Genomic DNA, 15226 nt, shown 5'->3' on the forward strand with positions numbered 1-15226 from the left:
TTTGTACAAAGGTTTTTATTCATTCATAGAATGTGGATGTTGCTTGCCTGGCCAGCAAGTTATTCTCTGGCTGGAAAATTAGTTTTAATGAAAAGTTCAAATCAGTTACTCAATCCAGCTTCACTTGAATACAAGTGAAACATTGCACTATTAGTTATTTTTAAACTTGATGTGTGTTCCATATCAGTACTTATAGCAGTGTCTCACATCTCCCAATCAAATTTAAACACTGAACAATGCTCATAGCTGTCTTTCATTTTTAAGTGTCATTTTATTGAGGTAAAATATCTAGAAGTTGAGGTAACAATTTTGCATAGAATTAATTTATGACAACCAACAATTTACAACTAGCAACAAGTTTGAAAGCAGACTTTTCTACTCTATAAAATGCTATGTCACATAGCTCAACTTGTGCATTAATGCACATGCTGTACATGCAAGAAATTCAACTGGGATATTACTTGCATATTTGAAAAACAGCAGGAGCTCCAATTCAAAAGTTGATTGTAAAAATCCTTCTATTTTCTGCTTTATTTTCCAGGTGGCCTAATTTTTTGGCACAACTATAAACTATTTTTACTATTTACAGGTTTTGAAAAGTTCCCTCATCTCCAAGATCACAAAAAACCTATTCCCTGTATTTTTCTTGAAGTCCAGTAAAAAAAAATAGAATATTCTTACTGTACAAAGTCCCAGAGACATGGTCAACAGAATGTAATAACCTTAAGTAAAGAAAATAGATAATATTTAGCCCTCAAAGCATTATTGTTCAAACTAAAAACAATATTGAACAGACTATTAAAGAATATTTCACAACCAGTAGCTAATGATGGGAGAGAGAAAAATATTATACTGCCAGTGATCCAATTATGAGCAATCCAGGGACTTTGCACAGCATGCAGTTAGGCAAGCTGATAAGATTTCATAAATGTAGGAGGCCAACCCTTTATTATAACAAAGTCAACAGAAGTGATATGTGGAACAGCACAAAATGAAATGGCTCATAATGGATTATGTAATGATTAAATATTGTTGCTGTACCTTTAGAAGAGTTAGAACTAGCTGAGAAATTAGTATCAAAAGCTTTTCAAAATATAACCTTAATATTTGATTTGTCAATAATCTGGAGTATGTGGATTCACAGCCACATTATGGCTCACTTCCAAATGGACCAGCAAAGGAGGAAAATATTAGAGTCACGAGACAGGATGCTTACAATTGGATCTGGGTGCAGGACGAGACTGGAAAATAACAGTCGTGGAAAAATAATTAAGATTTAAAGCAGATTTTTATGGTGTCTGGTTTGTATCCACTGACAAGTGAAAACTAGATCAACAGCAAAACTAACATTAAATGCCCCAGGATAGGTTTCTGTTTCTGTAACTGAATGCCAAAGCGAATTTAAAATCAGAGATCACATGATCTTTTACATTAGGAACTTTATACACAAAAACACACTGCAGTCTTGGAAACTCCTAAAATAACAAAAAGTTTTAGATTTTAGATTTCCAGTATCTGCAATAAGATCTAAAAAGCTGGAACAACTCAGTGGGTCAGGCTGAGTCTGTGGTGAGAAACAGAGTTGACATTTCAGGTCAATGGCTGACAGATCTGAAATATGAACTAATTCTTTCCACAAATGCTACCTGATCTGCTGAGAATTTCCCAATACTTTGTTCTTAAAACCAAAAATAACAAATCAATCTAAGTTTTCAAAAAGATATTGAATAGTTCAAATTATGATAGGCTGGTTTGGTTGTCTTTGTAAGTGGCACAAATAGTAGAATCCAAAAATATAAAAATTCTCTCAATTGACTCACTGCACCATATGATTGGCTTATGCTCAGGTTTTGCACATTAAAAAAGTACTTAAGAAAAGGGAACAAAGCTACCTTTGTGAAATTTTACATGTTGAGCAAATACATTATTGCTTGCTTACCCAGAACATGGGTCAGTATCTATCAATTTGGCCATAAAGACCCACGCAAGGAACATTTTACTCTGTGCAGTCAGCATTTTAAAACTTCCAAAGAAAGCTATACACTATGCCCCTTTAAGGGGCAGGGTACCTCAAATGTGTCCTGGTTTTCACAACCAGGTTACTCAAACACACTACTGCTGGGATGATTCTTTTAAAAAGATGTTATATAAATGCAATATCATTTCTACATTAAAAACAGTGAGTCTCTCATTACATTCAAGTTTAGACTTTCCACTCAACTTTCATTGGATTTCATTACATTGTTTAGAGATATATTGTTTCAAGGTGCACGTTAGAATGGTATTTTTAAAAAAAACAGAAAACATGGTTCAAGATGGTCACAATACAGCAAAGGAAAACAGAGATGTGCAGAGACAGGTAATTTCAGGATTCCTACTGTAGACAGTTGGCACAGATATGGACTAAATATCTGCAAACTTCCAGGGTTCTGTTACTGCTGACAGACACAATCTGGAGAAAAAGGTTCAAGGTGCAGCAGAGAAAGCTACATGTAGGTATTGATTCTTTTACACTGCATGATAGTTCTCTCACATATTTCTCAAAATGTTTATAACTAATCAACAACTTTACCCTCTATTCTGATGTAGGGAAATATTGGTCAGAACCAGAGTTTAAAGGTCTAGTTTTGCTATACTTTGGTGATATACATCAGCATTATTCAAACATACTGCAACAAATATTTAAGTGGCAAATAACCATACACATGTGGGCAGGATAAATACATGTTAAAGCATAGAGTGTTGCATTTGGGAAATAAATTCATATCTATTAATAAAAAAAACAAACAGTCTGTGCTCTCTAGAATACAAATAGAAGTGTTTTAAAATTATGTGATTGGACAGGATAAATAGGTGACTACTTCCAGTAGTTAAGGCAGCTATGATGTGAGAACTAGATATAAAATTATCTAAATCTTGTACAATTAAAAAGGGCAGGAGCAATTTTTTTTTTTTCTTACATGGAGGTGGGAGGCTGTGGAATTCTCTTCCAGATTACTAGTTGAAGCTAATATTGCAACAATTCAAGATTAGCTAGGAAGCAAATATGGTTAGACTCATTTGTTCGTCTGCAGGTTAAACACTGAATGACTGATGGGCTTGTTTCAGTTGTGTAACTTCCAGGATATTTCCACATGTAGTCATTAATAGTACCAAATTTTGAACTTTTGGTAACTTCAGTTCAACCCTCCCTTGAAACTGCATCAAATACAAATAACCAAGATGTTGTCCTCAACATTTCTCAGGACACAGCGTTGAGCTGCTGGGGTACAATAAGCTCAGACAAGTCAAGAGTCATGCATAATAGCTGGCCAATCTCAACAGTGCTCACCATCTATAGGAGCCACACTGCTGTGTCTGGTATGGGTGCTTGATGAATTCAGGCCCAAGCCTTTCAAACACATGAATACTCATGATGTATATATGAAAGGATCAGCACTGACAGCAGCCTTCAATTCCAATTTCAAATACCAGGGGGCAGCACTAAACCATGACATGACACAGAGTCTGGAACACGTAGGGAGCACAGGAGTCTCAGGCAGCAGTGAGGGACAAACAGTTAAAATGAGAAATCACAATGAAAAAAGACCAAGGCCATTTGGCCCTCAAGCCTACTGTGACATTCAATAAGATCATAGCTAATCTGATTGTGGCCTCCACTCTACTCTTCAATCTGCCCTTCATAGTCCTGGATTCCTTGTCAATTAAGGAATCTAAATCAGCCTTGAAAATATTCAAAGATACAGCCTCCATTGCTGTGAAATTAAACATCAACAACTCAGAAGAAATACCTCCTCTCCCCCAAATTGACTGGGAGACCCTATGTTTTAGAACTGGTGGGCCAGTTTCATCTTTAAGGGAAACATTGAGCCCATCCTTTCTCAGAATCTCATGTTTCAATAAGATCATCTGTCATTGTTCTAAACTCCAAAGAGTACAGGCCCAACCTGCTCAACCTATTCACACAAGACATACTCCTTCATCCCAGGAATAAAATTAACCTTATTGTTAAGCTACACGAGACCCGTGCACAAGTAAAACATCAGAGCTCCAAAGTCACAAGCATAAAGCACAGTAAATTCTCTTCTGGGTCATGGTCTTCAATAGTCAGAACTAAAAACAAATCATGACCTGTGTCAACTTGTTCTTTCTTACAGAAATTGTTTCTGACATTTCCATGTTCTGGGATACGGATGTCAGTACTTCCAAATTGTCACTGATCAAAGACATTTCAGCAAACTTTGTTTTAACTGGCCCAGCACTCTCGATAAAGTGGCAAAAATTATAATACATGTAGTTTACTGTATTTTACTGAAATTTACTGTTATTCTGCCTAATTTTTTGTTTAAATTTATTTACGTCAATGTAAATAAACTTGTTGTTCAGCCAAACGGCCACACAAAACATCAACAGCCGATTCAATCCTGAGTCAATTTCCCTTCAAATATTGCAATCTACCACAATGTCAAAGCAGTTAGTTGAGGGCGTGGATTCAGAAGGTTCTCTGGTGGTAAATTTTATTTAAGGCAAAGTTGCATTATTATTTAAGTGGTTTATGCTGTAAATAAAGTATGCCTCCTGAGTTATGTTTCTATTAGTGTTTTTACATTGATTATGTGGACTTCATTATCTGGAGTATTTATCTGGCACAGTCTTAGGTCCTGTAGGTGCCAGTTAACAAAAAATTTGCTGTAATTAATTGGGTTCTGCATAAAGTTAATTTTCTTAGATACTAGAAATTGATCAAAAGATAAAGTGGAGGGATACAGAACGTGGATAGCAGTTCACGAAGGCTATCACTTAGACAGGGAGACAGGACAGCAGTCATACAACATTTAAGATTACTTTTCCATTTTAAAGTTTAAAGTTTAAAATCCTCAGAGATTCCACTGGATGTGCTTAATCAGAGCATGTTTGGTACAAAGGGCCACTCTAACATTGCAGAAAGAAAGGGAAAGTAGAATTTTAAACCAACCAACCCTGCACATAATCGCTGTAAAGTCAAGCCAATGAATCTGTAAGCATAACAGAAATATAATTCAGTGTTGGAAGAATGAGGAACAGGTAACTTAGTCTCATTAATACATTGCCAAACAGCATATTGTCTGTCAATTGGAGTGAGCTGTTAACATTACAGTGAGCTCATCTTTTGAATTCCACTCTATCAAATGTATGAAAAATAGAAACTCTCTGCTATGTGGCTATTATTAGAACAATACTGTATGTAAGAGAATAGAAGCATTTTTACTCAAATTACTCCCAAGTAATTCTCAGGCAAGATAAAAAATATACTACAAAACTATGACTATACTGTACACGTTCAAAAGGAAAGTTACAGCTCCATCTGTGTAAATGTCTCTAAAGCACCCTTCCACAGAATCCTCAAAATGGTTGAAAATCCTTCGAACAATGCTGCCCCCAGGCTTGGGCTGTGCTGAGAAAGTAACGGCACTTCGAGCTGCAATCAGGACGAGGCTGGTGGTGAATCATTTCCAGGCGAGGCAGGCGGTGATGGTACTTTAATGTTGTGAGGCAGACGGTGAGTATAGAAGAGGATGTAGGCCTGCGCTTTACAGACTTCATCCACAGTGCAGATTGTTACTGTAGAATCGTTACAATGGACCCACAAACCTACCAGAGGCAAAAATCCCAATTACAAAGTAAATTAGTTACAATAACTTTGAACATGCATCATGATTTCAACAAGTAATTTGCTCTTTTCAGCTTGTTGCCCCATACAGGGCAAGCTTCCAAAGATCCACTGTCAGACATCCATTGTATCTAGGAAAGGGGAAAACACAGGAATTCACTGACAAATCCCATCTCTTAAATGACAGATTCAAAATGCCACAGCCCAAGTGGCTCTTGCTAAACAAGTCCAGGACGAGCCAGGATCCACATACAACCAATCTCCACTGCTCCACTCAGTCCAAATCCCTTATAGGGCGAGACACATTACCAAGGAGAGCCCCTCAGCAGGCTAATCACAAATTCTGCAAATAGAGTCATAGGTGCAGCACAGAAAAAAAGTCCTTCAGCCCATCGCATCCATGCGAGTCATAAAAACCTCACTCTTCTGAACCCATTTTTCAGCACTGGGCCCATAGTCTTGTATGTCTTGGAATTGCAAGTGCATATCTAAATACTTATTTAATGTTGAGGGCTTTTGCCTCTACCATCCTTACTGGCAGTGAGACCCAGATTCCCACCACACAGTGGATTAAAATTAAATATAAACCTTAAATATAAACCATTGCCTGTCCACTGCCAACCTCTTCAGTAATCTATCCTTGCCATTTCCTCACATCTCCTCTAAGCCTCTTCCCTCTACCTTAAATCTGACCCTCTGGTCACCGAGTGGCAAAGTCTGTTTCGACCCTATCCCTATGCCCCATAATTTTCAGTATCTCAATCATGTCCCCTTTCAATCTCCTCTGCTCCAAGTAAAACAACCCCAGTTTGTCCAATGTCTCTTCACAACAAACTCTCCATCGCCAGGCAACGTCCTGATAAATCCCCTCTGCAGCCTCTCCAGTGCTATCACATCCATCCTAGAATGTGGAGTCCAGAACTGCACACAATATTCTAGCTGTGGCCTAACCAAATCTTTACACAGTTCCAGCATAACCACTCAAACGATGTCTCGAATAATAATAAGTATAATAAATGCCTTCTTAACCATTTAATATACCCGTCCTGATACCTTAAGGGAGCGATGTATATGCACACCAAGGTCCCCCGATCTCAATGCTTCCTAGGGTCCTACCATTCACCATGTGTTCCCTTGCCTTGTTTGTCATTTTTCAATTTTCTGCACCTTATCTGAGGGCATCCATTTATATCAGGGCGATGGACCACAACTTCAAACCTGCACTTAATGGTATGAGCAAACTGGTACACAGACAATTCAGTGTATAGCAGCGTACTGTTGAAAATTGAGGACAGGTAAATTCTTCAAACAATTGAAGGAAAGAAAAGAACTGGCCCATGGGCAAATCTCACTCTTGACTTGGAGTGTGAAGTGTCGCCACATCTTCTACTTCCATTCGTGTAATTTAGTACTCGGCATAGTCCAAATGACAACTAGCCTCTCTCTTCACTGCAGTGAAAGATGTCTGGATATGGATAGCTCGAGGAGCACCACTATCTAAAAAGAGGGGGACAGGTGAGGAGGCAGGACTTTTGTGACCTACCACAGCTGATAACAGTGATTGAAACCTGCGCTGTCAACATTATTCAGCATCATGCCTTAACCATCTACTACACTGAACTAACTGAGCCACCAGGTTTATCATTACACAAATGGTATGGATGCAGTTGTGACTTCTATCAGCACTGGAGGATCTAGGGTTGGGCCACGTGCTGTTTCATAAAACCTGCAGAGATTATGAGGGAGGAGGAAATGGAAACCACAGAGCAGCTATTTCTTTCCTAGAGTCAGCAGTATTTTTTAAAAATAAAGTTGTTGATCTCAGAATGCCTTTGTATGTAGAGGTGGGCTCAGTATTTCTGGACAAATGTGCATTCGATAAGATTAAGAAACTTGGGTTCTACTTTTTTTCAATTTATCGTATAGTAGATTAATTGGTTTCCAGCCTCTACACTGTCCATCGCCTAATTGGGTAAGTTCAATGCAAATGTATAAACAGCACACACCTCCATCTGTATTGTAGCAGTATGCTGTATAATGTCCGGAGCCAAAACCCTTTCCGTGATGCATGACCACAGCTGCCAGGTCGTATATGAAGCTGTTGGACCCAAAGTCTCCTGCCAACTCTCTGCAGCAGTATGGCTCCATATTTAATATCTGGTCAAAACTCACGTGTACTCCTATCTTCTCACGGTGATTGCGACCAGACCACCTACAACAAAAAAAAACTCAGAACTGAACACACAATGACAAATTGTGTAAATTACAAGTATAGTGACAAATCCAATTAAAAAACAAATGCGTGCAAACAGATAGGAAGTTTGTAAAAAAAAGTGTAACAGTTTCCCAAAAAAAAAAACAGTTCAATTACCGAAAGCGTTTGAGGTGCAGTCGCATAACCTGAGGTAGTTTATGGACCATTAGCTGTTTCTGAGCTTCAGTCAAGACCAATGGTTTTGAAGAGGACTTCCTGCGGTTTCCTAGAACATGAGGCAATATTTCAACATCATACATGATAAGGATCCATTGTAAAACATTGAATGCTGCATCATTGACGGATGGTGATTGCATCAGATTTTGAATTTAGCAGTATTTCTCGGTTATAATATTGCAAGTTTTAAATGTGAACTAGATAAAGCTTGTGCCAGACATGAAGCTAATGCGAAGTTGGTCAGTCTACTGAATAATTTAAAAAAGCAAGACATTGTGCACATTCAGCCAGGCTGATCTAACACAAGCAATGAGTGTTTCTGCCTGCAAAACCAGAAATCCCAGGTGCTGTTTTCACGCTGGCATTAGGAAGATGTGGTACTGTAGGAAAGTCTAAACCAAAACATTCGCACTCTGACCTCTCCACTCAAAGGAAATATAAGTTTGTTAACAAGTGTAATAAGATTAGGAAAAGCATCAAAGAAAATCAAATATTTTAGTGCTCATTGAGAACGTTTGATGTTTTCTTTGCTGTTTGTGCTTTTAGCCACTAAATTTCTCAGAACTAATTCACTGTTACGAAGCACTTTAGGATGTTCAAGTAATACAATTCTGTATAAATGCAAATTAATCCATATGTAACACTGGGTGCATTTTATTATTTCAATTTTGAAGCTAAGTGATGCTGTGGTGGTAATTATGATTTTATGTTGCAGCAACCATGTCAGCATTGAGCAAACTCAAGGGTGTCATTTTCCACGTCCAGTAAAGATGGACTCTATTACTTTATTGTAGAGAAAGGAAAAAGCAGCATGTAACAGGTACAAAGGGAGCAAAATAATGGAGGCCTGAGAGGAATAAAGGAAGTGTGGGGGAAGTATCTCAAGAAAGCAACTAGGAGGCCAAACCAGGGCCATGAGAAAACATTGGCAGGTAAGATTATGGAGAGTCCCAAGATATTCTAAAGTATATCACGGGAAGGGAATAACCAGGGAAAGTATAGAGCCTGTCAGGGACAAAGAGTAATCTGTGCAGGAAGCCAGAGGATATTGGTAGAATGTTAAATGGAGTACTTCACATCCGTCCTTACTCAGGAAGAGGAGGATGCAACAGTACTGAACAGCTGCACTCCAGAATTCGGCACACCCCTAGCCAAGCTCTTCCAGTTACACATTGGCATCTATCCGACAATGCGGAAAGGTACCTAGGTATGTCCTGTACACAAAAAGGCAGGACAAATCCAACCCAGTCAATTATAGCCCCATCAGTCTACTCTCAATCATCAGTAAAGTGATGGAAGGTGTCATCAGTGCTATCAAGCAGCACCTGCTCAGCAATAACCTGCTCAGTGACGCCCAGTTTGGGTTCCTCCAGGGCCACTCAGCTCCTGACCTCATTACAGCCTTGGTTCAAACGTAGACAAACAGATGAATTCCAGAGGTGAGGTGAGAGTGACAGCGCTTGACATCAAGGCTGCATTTCACTGGGTATTGCATCAAGGCACCCAAGCAAAACTGGAGTCGATGGGAATCAGGAGGAAAGTTCTCTGCTGACTGGAGTCACACCTGGTAAAAAGACAGACAGCGTGGTATTGGAGATCAGTCACTCTGCTCCAGGACATTTTTGCAGGGGTCCCTCAGGGTATTGTCCTTAGACCAACCATCTTCAGTTGTTTAAGCAATTACTATTCCTCCATCATAAATGGTCAGAGGCAGGCATGTTCGTTACCAACTGCATAATCTTCAACATCATTCACAACTCCTTAGATACTGAAGCAGTCCATGCCCAAACATAGCATAACATGGACAATATCCAGGTTTGGGTTGATGTGGCACAAGTTGTGTTGCCACAAGTACCAGGTAATGACCATGTCCAACCAGCCCCTTAACATTCATTGAATCCCTCACTGTAAACAGCCCGGACTTCCCATTGACCAGAAAAGGAAATGGATTACCCATATGAATATTGTGGCTATAAAACCAGGTCAGAGTGTAGGAATACTGCGATGAATAACTCACCTCCTGACCTCCCAAAGCGTGTCCACTACCTACAAGGCCTAAGAAAGAAGTGTGATGGAATACTCCCCATTTGCCTGTACAATTGGTGTTTCAACAACACTCGAGAAGCTCGACTCCATCCAGGACAAAGCAGCCGCTTGACTGGCACCACATCCACTCCCTCTACCATCAACACTCCGTAGCAGTGTGTACTATCTACAAGGTGCACTGTAGAAATTTACCAAGAGTCCTTAGACAACACCTTCCAAACCCATGACCACTTCCATCTAGAAGGACAAGGGCAGCAGATAGATGGGAAAACCACCACCCACAAGATCCCCTCCAAACAACTCACCATCCTGATGTGATGTTTATTACCATTCCTTCTATGTTGCTAAAATGGCATTGTGGGTCTACCTATACCAAATGGACTACAGTGGTTCAAAGGCAGCAATGGACCTAGTGTAGGAAAGTGGGACCAGTCACTGTAACAGCACATTTTGGGCGGTACACACTGGATGGGCTGTGGGGCCTCTTCTGTACTGTAAGAGTATGATACCATGATTCTAAGTCAGCTCACCAACATCATCAAGGGCAGTTCAGGATTGGTAATAAACGCTGGTCCAGGCAGTGACACCCACATCTGTGGATAAATATTTTTTTAAAAATTGAACAAGACCAGAACTACGATATCTGAGGTCAAAGATGGGTGTCTGAACAAGGAGCGGGGGGACCAGACTTATGACACTTCAAGTGCAAGCACTTCCCTAGGTGATCAAAAAATGCAACATAATGTCATGCAGTGGTCAAAGCAACTCTTAAAATTGGGCCACTGGAAAATGTCAAAGACAGACCTGCTCTCTTTCAATAGCACACACAAGAAACAAAAGCTGAACTGACTAACTGGCCTAAAGTACTAGACTAGAAAACCCACATCATTTAATCAGTTCAAATCTGATAATGTGGGTCATTAACTTAATTCAATAAATCAGGTAATACATGGTAACTTTAAGAAAACAAACAGTAAACTCCACCTGATTTAATGTTCTCCAGGGAAGGAAACTCATTACCCTTAGCAAGGGATTTCAATGCCTCACTATGGGTACTGCTAGGTATACCCTATGCTACAACAGAATAACCGAGTCATTAACAATGGCTACGTAAAAGCAGTTGTGAGCTATTTTTGTGAATATCACAATCACGAGCCTCCGGAAACAAACACCAAATGCATTTGTAAGATACCTTGGTTTTTCATTGAGTGATAAAACCAATCACAGGTACCGTCTTACAGCTCCTTGTGACAAAGCAACTACTTAACTTTTCCAAATTTGTGGATTTTATAGCAAAAGAAATAGGCCATTTGGCACAATAAGTCTTTGCTAATTGCTTTTCACATTCATTTCCTGTGGCCTCATTATCCTGCTACATCTTTTATCCCCTTTTCTTTCACGTAATTAGAAGTTCTAGAAACCCTACAGTGTGGAAACAGACCATTCGGCCCAACAAGTCCACATCAACTCTGAGGAGCGACCCCATCCCACCCTAGCCCTGTAACCCTGCATTTCCAATGGCTAATCCATCTAACCTACAAATCCTTGAACACTCTGCGCAATTTAGCATGGCCAATCCACCTAACGCACACATCTTTGGACTTTGGATTGTGGAAGGAAACCAGAGCACCCTGAGAAAGCCCACACAGACATGGAGAATGTGCAAACTCTACACAGACAGTTGCCCAAGGCTGGAATTGAACCCTGGTGCTATGAGGCAGCACTGCCAATTACTGAGCCATCATGCCGCCCATAAAGAGTTCCATCATCCGTGGGTGGTTATTATTAAACTTCCTTAGAAATGTAGTTGTTACTTGCCTTCCCTAACGTACTGAAAACAATCAAGGATGAGCACTAAGTGGTGTCTTATCAATGACACATTCATATCAAGAGGAGAAAAGAAGTGATAAATCATTTATACAGTTCTCAACTACTATTAAGAACTGCCAAAGATACCGGGGCTGATGAAGAAATTCATGGACATCGTCCAGGTCTTGTTGCATTTAGGCATGGACTGCTTCAGTATCCGAGGAGTTGTACATTTGTACAATCAAACATCCCCACTTCTGACCATACAATGGTGGAAGCTCAATGATGAAGCAGCTGGAGATGGCTAGGACACTACCCTGAGGAACTCCTGGAGCTGAAATCACTGACCAACAACCACAAAAAGCCAACAAAAATGTTATAGGGAGGGTATTATTAAATTGGAGAGAGCTCAGAGAAGATATACCATGATGCTGCTGGGAATGGACAGTTTGAGGTATGAAAATAGTTGAAAGACGAAGACCTTTTTCTACTGGCATGTAGGAGATTGAGGGGTGACCTTTTTGAGGTTTATAAAATCATGAGGGGCATAGACAAGGTGAATGACAAGGATCTTTCCTCTAGGGTGGGGGAGTTCCAAACTAGAGGGCATATTTTTAAGCTGAAAGGAGAAAGATTTAAAAAGGACAGACAGAAGGGCCAACATTCTTTTGTTTTGACAGTAATTTGAGTGTGGAATGAACTGCCAGAGAAAATGCTGGGCGCAGGTACAGTTACAATGTTTAAAAGATATTTGGATAAGTTCATGAATAGGTAAGGCTTGTATGGACATGGGCCAAGTGCAGTTTGGTAGGACTAGTTTAGTTTGGGAACAGCGTGGACTGGTTGGACCAATGGGTCTGTTTCCGTTTTGTATGACTCCACAACTTTAATTGATCCTTTCCAATTCTGTGGAAAGCCATGTCTGCAATCAGACTCCAAAGCTAGGTTACAACAGGTAGATGACACTACGCATGGAAGAAACAAAATCGCTTTCACCTTGAAATGATGTCTTATTGACCCTTCAACTAAAGGGAACAGATGCTTCCTATCCACCCTGTCCATGTCCCTCAGTCTTATAGGAACAGGAGTAGGCCAGTCAGTCCCTCAAGTGCTGGGGTCCAGCTAGTCATTATCTGTATCAATGAGATATATGAAGGGACTGATTCAATACAAAGTTCAGTGGGAAAGAGCAAGTGGAAGTAGATGTAAAGGCATATAAACATTAAGTGCATGGGCAGGAAAATGGCAGACAGATTACATGAGGAAGTGCTAAGTTATTGATTTGGAGGAAAAAATAAATGAGCAGAATATTTTTTAAATGATGAAAGAATGTGAATTGTTGGTATGCGAGAGTTATCTGGAATATAAAGCTAACAGTGACCATGAACTGACTTTGATGCCGATTGTTATAAACGTCCATTTGATTCATTAATGTCTTTTAGGGAAGGAAATCTGCTATCCTTGTATGGTCCGGTCTTCATACAACTCCTGACCCACAGCAATGTGATTGACTTTCAACTACCTTCTGAAATGACCAGAATCCAAAGAGGCGCATTTTCTTTACCAGTTACACCAAGTTAGATTGAACTGTCTCCAGTTTCGAACACAGCTAGTGCCCAATTTTAACAATCTTATACTAAACTGTGATGCAAATTCAAAAAGAATTCTAGATTGTTCTTTAATATTAAAACTTGAGTATACATATCCAGTACATTCTCTTTACTCACTGTTGCATTGGTTACAGGCGTAAATTTTCCCTTCCAAGGCTTCTGTCTCTGTGAATTTTGCCAACATTTCTGTCAATGAACAAGGATACTGAGAAGCAGCTTCTTTTCCGTTGCAGTGGTACCTCTCAGGAAACTCTAGAGATAGGTCCCAGAACGATTCAATCGTGTTTGATTTGTTGTCACAAGCAAGGCATGTAACCTGTTTCAGAAAGGTACAAATCAGTGGTATAAACTAGTGATTTTGATCTCTTGTAATTCACTCCTAATTGAATAATGTGCCCAATTTCATATTGTAAGGAACATTCCAAGTTCACAACAAAAACAGAAATTGCTGGAAAATCGCAGGTCTGGCAGCATCTGTGGAGAGAAAGCAGAATTAACGTCTCGGGTCCGGTGACCCTTCTTCAGAACTTAAGTTCAAATCTTGGATCCTGTGCAAAGACCTGCTTAATAACATTTTGAATACAAACAGATGCTATTTATGAAGCTGGCTCAAGTTCCTATTTAAATGCAACTGAAAATTAAATGATTAATATCTTGTAGCTAAGTTTTAGAATTTTATGAACATTTGCCAATTTTGCAGCAAATACAAACTGGTTTGAGCTTCAGTAAACAAGTTAAAGCATTTTTCCTGGGTTTTTTGGATCAGGCTACCAAAGAAATATTTTGAAAACAGCGTGGGTATTTCAGTATTCAAGGGAAACAAATAATTAGGAACAGGGGTTGTCTAAAGACAGGCATGTTCAATGTGCTCCACAATATCAGAGTTCATCTCAATGCAAGTCTGTCATTGCAGCTAAAAAGCTGTTTGGGAAATTGTTGCTAAATTGCTGCTGCAGATTGCTATAACAGCACAGTATCATACTTCATGATGTACTAGTTGATAAAAGACTGGTCAAGCAATTCAGCTGGCCTCCATGGTGGACTGGATGTACACACAGTGCCAGCAGGTACCACACCAGACTGGACGTACCACAATGCCAACATTAAATAGGCTCAGCACACTAACTGCTGCAAGGATCTGACTCCATATTCTGAATCAATCATCCTGATCAGTAGCAGACAAAGTTAAAAATGCACACTGGCTCCTTCCAGCCTGCCAGAGTGACAGTGCAACATTTGCCTATTAACTATTCACACATGTACATTACCAATGACTGGATCTGTCAGAGTGCTTCCTTGCAAATGTCAAATTTCCCAAAATTCAAATCTCTTAAATGACACTTGCTCATCCCACCCACTTACTTCCATTTGCTTTCCCCCACCCGGTGTCAATTCCCCAAATTCACCAACTGCATCCTCCAAGATGTGTACCAATGTACTCATGCTTGCGAACTCTGGTGAGATGCTCACAGGATGCTGCCTTGTGCTGGACCAGTAACTGTTCAAGAGAGTAGCAAATGCTACAATGTTTTCTTCAAAAGACACTGAAAGAGCTCACATTGCAGAAAATTATTCACAGCATCTGTGTACATGCTTGTGGGAAAGAGATATGGCATCGATAGTGTAATGGTACTACTTACCTTTAAAGAACAATACTACGTCATATATATTTTATAACTC

General features: G+C 39.7%; 1 protein-coding gene across 1 annotated transcript; it reads right to left on the reverse strand.

Annotated features, from left to right (window-relative positions):
* Positions 1-251: 251 nt before the first annotated feature.
* Positions 252-14989, reverse strand: LOC109922964 (ubiquitin carboxyl-terminal hydrolase 44-like). Its single transcript, XM_048610558.1, has 5 exons — positions 14909-14989; positions 13664-13862; positions 8022-8130; positions 7657-7862; positions 252-5631 (listed from the first exon to the last, which is right to left on the reverse strand). The coding sequence occupies exons 1-5, from the start codon at positions 14987-14989 to the stop codon at positions 5465-5467; spliced, it is 762 nt and encodes a 253-aa protein (XP_048466515.1). The 3' UTR covers positions 252-5464.
* Between the last annotated feature and the right edge of the window lie 237 nt (positions 14990-15226).

Source organism: Rhincodon typus, chromosome 22 (genome assembly GCF_021869965.1).
Source record: "Rhincodon typus isolate 14 chromosome 22, sRhiTyp1.1, whole genome shotgun sequence".
Classification (NCBI taxonomy): domain Eukaryota; kingdom Metazoa; phylum Chordata; class Chondrichthyes; order Orectolobiformes; family Rhincodontidae; genus Rhincodon; species Rhincodon typus.